The following is an 11,097-nucleotide window of genomic DNA, read 5'->3' as shown; positions in this document are numbered from 1 at the left end:
AAGTCAGGTGCTCTAATTGGAGTCAGGTGCTCTAAATGGCTACAGGTGTTCTAGTTAATCTGAAGCAAACCTTCCTCCCTTGGCAGGGAATAAGGCCCCCTGCTAACACTCTCATGCTGCCCTCTGGCCATGCTGTATCACAATTGCATTTAAGAATAAACATAGTAGAACTTAATCCATGGATGCTATCATTGTTTACAAAGAAAATCTCCATCATGTTTGGACTATTGTTGACTGTGGTGAGAAAGCATTTTCATTGTACACTGTTTATAGGTAAATTGAAACATATGTTATTTAAATGTGGCTACACATGCTTTTGTTTTTGAATTTTATTTGTTTACTTTACTGTCAGATTGAATCCAGGAGTTAGGTCCGTTACCTTACTGCTTCATATGCAACATGTCTTTTTCTTCCCTCCCCTCGTGGATGAGAGTGGTTTCGTCATTCTCTGAAAATAGAAAAGCTGAATCTTCTGAGCTAAAAAGGAGAGAAATCTTTTCTCCCCTCCAGCCCAGAAGAGAAGTTGAGAATAAGTCTGGTCACTGTCTTGGAGGGAGTGGAGGGTGATTGCTTGTTTATATCAGTGGCTTCCAATTTGTGATCCATGAACCACTAGTAGCCCACCCAAAGCTAGTTCTCACATCATGTTGACTCTCTATGATTTCCTTCTGCTACATCTCACTGACAGCTAAAAATATATTATATGGCAAGGCATCATTAAGAAAGTAGAGTGAAACCCCGCTATAACGCGACCATTGGGATCCAAAAAATTACATCGTGTTAAATGCGGGGTCGTGGTATAGCGGGGTTTCAAACCAGTCAGGTTTTAAATGGTCCCCAAAGTGGTGCATTGAGGTGCACCACCTAATGCTCCTGGTGCCTAGTGCCCAGCAAGGGAGAGGAGCCGCGCCCCCCCCACCCACCCACCGGGGACAGAACTCCAGGGCTGCGGGTGCCGGTGCTCTCAGTCCCCGGCAGGTGCGGGGCCGCGGCTTCTCTCCTGCTTCAAGAGGAGCCGTGGCTCCCCGCCTGCCGGGGACAGAACTCCGGGGCTGCGGGCGCTGGTGCTCTCTGTCCCCGGCAGGCATGGGGCCGCAGCTTCTTTCCTGCTTCAAGAGAAGCCGCGGCTCCCCACCTGCAGGGGACAGAGAACTCCAGCTGGGGGCGCCGGTGCTCTGTGTCCCTGGCAGGTGCGGGGCTGCGGCTTCTCTCCTGCTTCAAAAGGAGCCGCTGCTCCCCACCTGCCGGGGACAGAGAGAGCACCGGCGCCTGCAGCCATATAACAAACTTCAACAAGTGGTGTGATTTTGTGTGTGTGTGTGTATATAATATAAAAATTTTGCTGTGCGGTCATGGAAGGTGAGGAATTTTCTTCTAAAGCAAAATTTAAGTAATATGTGTTGAGCAGAGAGGGTAACACTTAATATATGCTGGTTACAATTAGCCTAAGGCTATGTCTACACCACACAGCTTTTAGCAACATGGCTGTGTCACCACAGCTATGCTGCTAAAAGTCGCGCAATATAGCTGCTGTTTGTTGGCTCCCCTGCCAACAAAAAACTACTTTTCTCCCCCCCGTCGCCCCCCCATTACGCAAGCAGTGTTCGCGTTGTGGGCTGGAGAGCTCTTCTGCTGACAACATGCTGTTCGCACTGGCACTTGCCATGGCAACAATTTTGTCCTTTGGGGGGAGTGAAGGGGGGCTTAAACACCTCTGAAAAACAACAGTTTTGTCATTCAATTGCCAGTGTAGACAGAGCCTTAGAGAGGGATATTAAATGGGGAAGGGGCTATTAGTTTTAAACACATTTTATGAACAAACTTTAGAGATTACTATTTTATACTCACTTCATAATCTCAAAATGATGTTGTAGCAGTGATAAACACATTAGTGAATTAATTGCAAAGGCTTATGCCTCACTATGCACAATTGCTACATTAATTAGTGCTATTGTGTTTTGGGGTAAATTTATGTGCATGTCTCTACAATGTAAACCTGAATTCTCCAAGAAAGAGACAGGAATTTTCCAAAACACTAATGTAGTGGAATTGGAAGGAACAGAATTGTCATTTGTCTCAAATTTGAGGACAAGTTTTATATATTGGTGTGATAGGATTAAGTAATTTTTATGGATGTTTAGAACAACTGAGGATAGTTAAGTCAGTTTACAATCATTCTCTCCAGCTATGGCCTTTTTTTATAAAACAAAAAAAATTAGGCAGGTAATTAGGATTTTTCAAAATCTAGATTTTCTTTGGACCTGGCTCTTGTGCAATTAGTTTATCTTGCAAGTTAAAGGATTGACTTGTCATGTGTATTACCTTCATTCCTGACATACTCTTTCAGATTCTGGATGAAATTGAACAACATGGTATCAAGATTTATCACCTGCCTGACGCAGAATCAGATGAGGATGAAGATTTTAAAGAACAGACCAGGCTCCTAAAGGTAAGAATAGTTTTTTAGATTAGAAGTAGTTGTGACGGATACAGTTCTTGAGCTACAAGTGGTGTATCATGTTTTACCAAACTTTCCAAGGTGAATATATAATTTTAAAACAAGGCCTGGATTCTGTTCCAGGCTCTGCCACTGACCTGCTGTCTGACCTCAGGTAAGTCACTATAACTCTGTGCCCAAGTTTCCCCGTCTGAAAAATGGGGATAGTGATTCTTGCCATTCATTGTAAATTATTTTGAGAGCTACAGATGAAAAGTACTACGTACAACTTACTGATTTTTTATGCAAAGTCTAGTGAAACTGAATTTATTATTGGTTTTGTTTCTAGTTCATTCTTGGTGACTCTTGATTTTCAGGTCAGTATCCCATTTTGTGTAGTGGGATCCAATCAGTTGATTGAAGCCAAAGGTAAAAAAGTTAGAGGTCGTTTCTACCCATGGGGTGTGGTTGAAGTGGAGAACCCAGAACACAACGACTTCCTGAAGCTGAGAACCATGCTAATGTAAGACTATTACACTTCTATCAAAACTTGATCATGTGTTCAAACCTCTTGCTTAGGATTCAAGAGGTAGTACTGTCATCCTTTCGTCAAAGTCTCAAGAACCTCAAGGTTGAGCAGCACTCCCTGCATATTAAAAGTGCAATCAAAATATCTGCACAGAACTAGAACTTATAAAAAGTTATTAGTGTTTTCTAGTGATTTGTTGCTCAGCAGTCTTATTTGGGGGTGGGGATACCCCCATCAAAGGCTGAGCCTGGTTTAAGGTTTGCATTTCAGAGTCTAGGGCCTGCTATATATGGAAAGATTGCCCTGGCCTAGCTATATCCGTTAAAAAGACAATTTAAGTTAAGCTGGTTCAGACCCCTGCGTGCACACTTATTTTGTATAAATGTTTTTAGTTGAGCTTTAAACCTGTTGCCAGTCACTTTAAAGTTGATACTGAAAGAAATGTCCACAAAGGAGTTTAGACCACTTTAAAGTCACACCTTGGGTCATACCACTGTTATTTCTCCATGTAGACAAGACCTAATAAAGCTAATGGGGTAGCCCATTATGTTGCCATGCACTTAACCATGTAAGTGAGTTCTTAGTTTGGCCTGTCTATCCCATCATACAAGGAAACTAGAGAGAGAGAGAAGGTGGATGAGGTAGTAACTTTTATTGGACCAATTATTACCTCACCTATCTTGTCTCTCTAATGTACAGCTACAACAACACTGCATAGATTCAAAGAAACTTCAGGGCAGCAACTGGGCCATCAGTACATATGTTCTCAAAACCCTACAAAATAGCCTTCTTGCTCTCTAGATATACAGCCCTTTGGTAGGAAGGTCTCTAATAAACTTTTAATACTCTAATATGTAGCTATCCCTCCCTCAAAAGCAGTGATTCTCAAACTTTTGTACCACTGACCCCTTTCACATAGCAAGCCTCTGAGTGCGACTCCCCCGCCCTTATAAATTAAACACACTTCTTTATATATTTAACATCCATTATAAATGCTGGAGGCAAAGCAGGGTTTAGGGTGGTGGCTGACAGCTCGCAACCCCCCGCATAATAACCTCACGACCTCCTGAGGTGTTCCGACCCCCAGTTTGAGAATCCCCACTCAAAAGGATATTCATTACTAAGAGCCCCTAACTATACAGACTTCTGGCCGTGCAAAGGAAATTTCCAGGTGAGAATGAAATTTTCTCAGACCTTTCATGTCCAAGAGTCTGATCTAACCATCATGGTTAAATTAGTTGTTAAAGTCTCTCAGCTTTGATGAAAGATTTCCTTGCAAATGTTTTAAATTTGAAGGGAATAAACCGTTTTACTGAAATACACATCAGTGTACTAAAGCTTTGGAAGCTATCCGCTTGGGTTAGGGCTTCTGTGAGGGATAGATCTTAAGGTCAGTCCATGATCAAATTCCAACCCGGGTCTTTGGGACTGAAATGTTGGCATGCTGCATTCCCTGCAGCCAGATAAATGGAGCCACATACTGAACTATTCTGGTAGCAGTAAGCCATCTTGCTCTGAAGAGAGAATAACCAAAATCCTGATGGTATCACTAAACACCATTTCCAGAAGGTGGAAATAAAAATACAAATAGGTGTTGATACTTCTTCCATAACTAAAAACAACAACGTTCATTAAAGTGTCACCTGACAGTTTCACAGAAGGGGAGCATATGGCTGTCTTCACTAGAAACGCTGCAGTACTGCAGCTGTGCTGCTGTAGGGCTTCAGAGTAGACACCTACTACACCACCAGGAGGGGTTCGCCCATCAGTGTGGGTAACCCACCTCCCCGAGAAGTGGTAGCTAGGTTGATAGAAGAATTACTCCATTGACTTAGCGCTGTCTACACAGGGGATTAGGTCAGTATAAACATCGCTCAAGGCTGTGGATTTTTCACACCCCCTGATAGATGTAGCATTGTCAACCTAAGGGCTGGTCTACACTGCGGAGCGGACAGGGGGTGTCAATGTAAGATATGCAACTTCAGCTACGGGGATAGCATAGCTGAAGTCAATGTATCTTATTTCTACTTACCTCCTGTCCTCACAGCGTGGGATTGACAGACGCGGCTCCCCCGTCAACTCTACTTCCGCCTCTTGCCCTGGTGGAGTTCCGGAGTCGACGGGAGCACGTTCGGGGATCGATATATCACGTCTAGACAAGACGCAATATATCGATCCCCAATAGATCGATCACTACCCACCAATCTGGCAGGTAGTCTGGACGTACCCTAACTTTTTAGTGTAGACCTGGCCTTCCTTCAGGAGAGGGAGAACATCCATAGTGGATTGCATGAGACAAGAAATGATCACCATTATCTTTCTCTCCGGAGGAGCTAAGGGGGGAAAGAGCAGTGGGGATGTGGCCTGGGGTAGCCCTCACTGAAAATGCAGAGGACATGGCAGGTTGCAAAAGGGAGAGCAGATATTCCCAAAACTGTGGTTAACACTGAAGTTAAACTTACCAACCAGTCTCCCCCCTGGCTCCTTTCAGTAGGTTCATTGTACAGCTGATGATACTTGATGGGCCATCAAGCAGGCTTAGTGCTGAGGCCTTTCTGTCTGGCAGTATCACTCAGAAATGCTGCACAAGTTTTTTGAAATACAGATATACTGTGCATATCTACAGGTCACAATCCAGGGTGATACAAACATATAAACAAGATTATCATATTTGGTAAATTATAACACTTTCGCAGCTATCTTACATGGCATATCTGGTCAGATTGATTGCAATTTTATAATATTGGTATCGATAATATCACAAAGTGTTCCACATATTCCATACAGCATCACTGGGGCCGGAGAGACTTACCCTGTCTAATATTCAGGGCAGTAGTATCCCTTTCACAGGGCCCTGCATGGACCTTGCCACCTGAGCCTTCCCCAGGAAGAGGAAGTAATTGTTTGAGGAAAGACCACTCCCAATTCTTCCACACCAAAGTGTAGCTGTTGTACCTCTTTACCCCCATGTCTAGCGGGAGAAGGCAACGCTTGCTGCTGTTGCTCCACTTTCTACAAATGGCAAGGAACCTTCATGTTCTCTATACTAGTGTACTTGCACACCTTACTTTCAGTACTTGGACTACTGGTTGTGACCTACTACTCTTCAAGAAAAATAAACATTGTAAAAAATGAATGTTAACGTCATGGGGAGAGGACGGGATATGTGGAGGTTCAGTGATGTGAAGGTTGTAAAAGAATGCGCTTGTATTTTTGCATTTTGGGTTCAAATGACCAGACTATCCCTATTCATACTATGTTTGAGTCACGCTTCAAGAAAGTGCCTCAGCAAGTTATGATTCGGCACAAGGCATGGTTTCACTATCCAATTCTTTTTTTTTTTTCTTCTTCTTCCAGTACCCATATGCAGGATCTTCAAGAGGTGACCCAGGACCTTCACTATGAGAACTTCCGCTCTGAGAGACTTAAAAGAGGTGGCAGGTTGTCAGTGCATGGTTACAGTCTACCTTTATCTCCTCTGAGTCTACCTTCCTATCTGTCCTTCCCCTTCTCATGCTGACCTTTCAGTAGCAGGATCTCATGTACCATAGGATGTTCAGGAGCTGTAACCAAAAACTGAAAGCTGATGGATAAGTCTCCTAACACCTAAAATTTAAACATGAATAGAGGAAATGAATTGTTAGTAAATCTGGACAGACAACTGAGTTGATGAAATGAAAAGGATGTATCGAGTTCTACTTTTGCTTGTGGTTTCATTGGGATTTGTTGTCGTCTTCCCCCATCCCCACCCCATCTTTTTTTTTTTTTTCCCCATTCTGTACTCAGTATGAAACATACTCTGTCCATCCCCTACCATTGTCCTGTCACCAGCTATTTGACATAGCTAGCTGCCTCTTAAATTTTTTTTTTTGAGGAAAAGTGATGGCAGAAACAGCCCCTTACTCACCAGATCTGTTTCCTGGGTATTCAGAATCCTATTTGCTGACTTCATTGACTAAAATAATTTTGTTCAGGTTTTATGTCTATTAGTGTTGCATAGCCAACAAACTGATGAGATTCTACTTTCTTAGAGTTTGACTGCTGATATAGTATCTAAGAACCAGGTACTATCCTTGTGCATCAGTAGAGTTGATTAGTAACATCTAACTAAAAACTGGACAGTCTTGTTTGTGAAACTCTTTTGAAGGCACTGGTGTGCAAGTGTCACTAGTTTGGCCTGCAGAACTTTCTACAGTGATGGTCTGTCAAGGCTGGTTCCCCACTCTGGCACTTCAAGCGCAGAAGATGAGGATCTGCAAGCATTTTAAAAATTAATACTGGCCACTCCAGGCTTGTTTTAAACTCCCAAGTTTACAGCTTTTTCTCTGACCTTTGCTTGGTAAATGCTGCCACCATCCAAATGCAAAACCCTTTTTGGAACCCAGGAAGACACACTTGGGAATTCCTTCCTGTGGGGTACCCTCAAGCCCCTCCCCCCTCTCTCACACACACACCCACCCACCCCCTCGGGAAGAGCGAGAAAGAAAACAAGAAGATTAGCTTTTGCCACCACCTATTAAACAACATTGCACCAACCTCTAGGACACCAAAAAAAAAAAAAAAAAAAAGAAAGAAAGAAAATACATTTGGAACTTAGGCTTTTGCTACATTTTAAAAGAGCAATTCCACAAATTGCGCATCCAAAATAGCTTTCTTGGGGGTTCAGCTTAAAGATTACAAGCAAACACAAGAATCGGGGGGGGTTAACACAGGGGAGTCCATTAGTCATAAGTAATAAACCTAATCGTGTCTTTCTAAACATTTCTGATCTACTTACCATTTGGGAGTTCCAGATAAGTAGTTCTACGTATGATCTGATGATTTATGATCATACCTGGCATAAAGCTTCTTGTAGCATAACTGCTCCCTATTCCCCTCTTTCTGGTAGAAAAAACAACAGACAGGAAGTTCTTTTCTCCATTTTTAAAAGTTCTAGCCTTCCCATTGGCTCTTTTGGTCAGGTGCCCACTCCCTTTCCTTTACTTGAGGGACTCTGTTAATGCTTTACAGGTAAAGTAAGCAGAGGACAGCCACCAAGAGGGACTTTATAGCTAACTGGCTGGCTGGCTGCCCATAAAAGGGAGCTCCCCCCCTTTCATTTATCACATGGTCTTTGAGAAGGAAAGAACTGGAATTCCTCTCTGAGGCAAGAGTAAAGGCTAGCATTCAGTGGAATGGGGAAAGAGGGATTATTGTAAACTGAAAATAGTTAATCCAAAGTCATTGTAAAGATACCTATGGAATGTCATGGTCTTATTTTGTACAAAATCCCTTTTCAGAGTATCACTTTACTACTCTGAAGGATCAGAAACAGCTACAGTTGATATAAAGCTTGAGATTCTATCCATTTGTTCTCTGTTCAGAGTGCATGTTACGCTGGGTATATGTAAACCACACTTCCCGCTACTAAAAATTGAATTGTAACTGGTTTACTGTCCTTGGGACTCAGTTGGGTACCAGTAGAGCCAGTGGATGTGAAATGAAGCTGTGGCAGCAGCCACTAATAAACTCTTAGACTTCCTCACAAGCACCCCTTGCCCACTGGCAGGTAGGCTCTGCAACTCCCTCAGTACCTTGCTGGATTAAGCCTTTAATAAGGAATGATTGCCTTTAGTATGCTATCTTGCTAATCAAGAACTTGTAACACCTTATCTATGAGGGTATTCCCAATAATCTTTAGCACCACAGCTTTCTTTTTCCTCCAACGGCTGTTTGGCTCTCCATCCTGAAAGGGTTTCCATGTTTATTTACTGAGAGGAGGGGAATGGAAAAAGGAGAATGAGTTCTGTTCTCTCCTTCTTTCCCTTATGTTCTTTTAAATTCTCCCTACCATTCTCAAAGAAAGGGGATGGGGTCGTAGTAGTGAAAGAAAAACGGGGTGACAGATACTGTGAGATTGAGGCAAAAAATATTCCATTGTTCTTGGAAGTGTCTCTAGGGTTAGAAATCCATCTTGGCAGTCTACTTTTGAAAAGGAATTTAATGTTCTCACCAGATTCTGCTATATGGACAGGTGGTTGGATTTGTTTGTTTTTTAAATCACAGGGTAAACCTGAGGTTCCACTACAAGCACTTTATTTTACCTCCTGCAAACTGCAGAATTTTCCTGTATTGCAGAGTAATGGACAGATGATGCCTACTTTAAATATTATAGTTCCCTTTTCTTTGGGAGTTTGGAGAGTGGGAGAAACAGAGCTAGATCCTTCACAGCAGGAGTGAAGGAGACAGGGAAAACTTCATTTTAATTAAAATTAATGTGTTTGTTTTGAGTTGGGGGAGGTCTGAGTTTCAGGTAGAGATTAATCAGGTATGCCTTGGCTTAAAAAAGTTGAAAACTGCCTTTTGTATGTTTCAGCCACTAGAAGGTTACATGATAACTCACCAGTAAAGCTGACAATCTTTCACAACTAGCAGTGGATTTTCCCTGCTGTTAAGACTGGAGAGAGAACCAGATGGGTCAGGATAGAAATGGATTCCAGCCCCTCTATGGTAGCCTGGTAGTTCAGTTCTCCCTCCAGGCAGACCAGCAAGCTATTAGTCTCTGTTTTCAGCCACCTTGTTCTTTGAAATTGTAACCCCTTTCTAGTCTTTAAAGAGATTTTTTGTTGAACTGGATTCCTGTTATCTAGCAAGTGTGTTTCAAGGGCTTGGTGTTTATATAGCTTTAATATAGAACTGGTCTATCTGTGATTGTGTGCTGCTCAGAATCTCATGGAGATTAAAAGTGGAGTTAAAACTGCTGAGCTTTCTGCCTCCATTATCTTGAAAGAACAGGAAATAGGCAGTGTACACGAAGATTCTCTGACAGATTGAGGATAGTCAATATGTTTTGTGGTATCTTTCTAGATTACACTAAAGATGTTTGTCTCCTATCTAGCTATAAATTTAGGGGCTGTATCTTACTTTGAGTATTATGAAGTGGTGGGTGTTAAATTACCATCTTCTTAGTAAACATCAGTTTGTTTACTTTATGCATTTGACAACACTTAATGTATGGTTAGATATGCATGCTTCACTCTAGACTCATGTCTGCAGTGCTGTGCAACAACTGGAGAAGTATATCGGCTGCCACTGGATGTGGTGCAACAAATGGCAGGAGCTGGGAGTCCTGGTGCCACAGCTGAAGAATACAGATCACACTACCATCACTCCGAGAGCTAGAACCATGCTGGAGAGGACCCTGAAGGATGCCATCCACTGGCAATACGTGGAAAACCTGAAACGGAAGCCGGACCAGGGCAAGGCATTAAAGGTGACACGCAAGTGGGACGCCAGCAAGCATTTCCTCCCCGGGGGCAGCTTCACCCAATTTGCCGACTGGAGGTTCATCCACAGGGCCCGGCTCAACTACATCCCACTGAACGGAGCCATGGCAATGCAGGAATGCCGCTATGCCAATGAAATGCTACCCCTCATCCTGTATAGCTGCAAGTCCCATTACAGAGCCTGGCAGCTGCGACACACTACACTAGCCAATTACATTTTGGGCTGTGTAAGTAGAGGCATTGCCAGTAGATCGAGGGACATGATCATTCCCCTCTATTCAGCATTGGTGAGGCCTCATCTGGAGTACTGTGCCCAAAACTGGACACCACACTACAAGAAGGATGTGGAAAAATTGGAAAGAGTCCAGCAGAGGGCAACAAAAATGATTAGGGGGCTGGAGCACATGATTTATGGGAGGAGGCTGAGGGAATTGGGATTGTTTAGTCTGCAGAAGAGAAGAACGAGGGGGGACTTGATAGCTGCTTTCAGCTACCTAAAGTGAAGTTCCAAAGAGGATGGATCTAGACTGTTCTCAGTGATACTAGATGACAGAAGAAGGGGTAATGGTCTCAAGTTGCAGTGGGGGAGGTTTAGGTTGGATATTAGGAAAAACTTTTTCACTAGGCGGATGGAGAAGTACTAGAATGGGTTACCTAGGGAGGTGGTGGAATCTCCTTCCTTAGAGGTTTTAGACGAAACCCTGGCTGGGATGATTTAGTTGGAGATTTGCCCTGCTTTGAGCAGGGGGTTGGACTAGATGACCTCCCTTCCAACCCTTATATTCTATGACACATCACCATATAAGAACACCTGGTCGGAGCCATCCCACCACCTATAGGGAAGTTTGCCATGAACTCTACTATCC

At 43.1% G+C, this 11,097-nt stretch overlaps 1 protein-coding gene across 4 annotated transcripts in view; it reads left to right on the top strand.

The window, feature by feature from the left end:
• Window positions 1–11,097, top strand: part of SEPTIN2 (septin 2) — a 61,083-nt gene that overhangs the window by 31,902 nt on the left and 18,084 nt on the right. For 2 of the 4 annotated variants that reach the window (XM_075068645.1, XM_075068647.1), the window contains 3 exons: window positions 2,348–2,449; window positions 2,815–2,960; window positions 6,324–6,407. In XM_075068645.1, coding sequence (XP_074924746.1) covers window positions 2,348–2,449; window positions 2,815–2,960; window positions 6,324–6,407 — 332 coding nt within the window. Of the gene's footprint in view, window positions 1–2,347; window positions 2,450–2,814; window positions 2,961–6,323; window positions 6,411–11,097 lie in introns of all 4 variants that reach the window. The other 2 variants (XM_075068644.1, XM_075068646.1) reach the window with 1 other exon arrangement.

This window comes from Chelonoidis abingdonii, chromosome 8 (genome assembly GCF_003597395.2).
Source record: "Chelonoidis abingdonii isolate Lonesome George chromosome 8, CheloAbing_2.0, whole genome shotgun sequence".
NCBI lineage: Eukaryota > Metazoa > Chordata > Testudines > Testudinidae > Chelonoidis > Chelonoidis abingdonii.
This window is presented reverse-complemented; position numbering and strand designations above follow the sequence as displayed.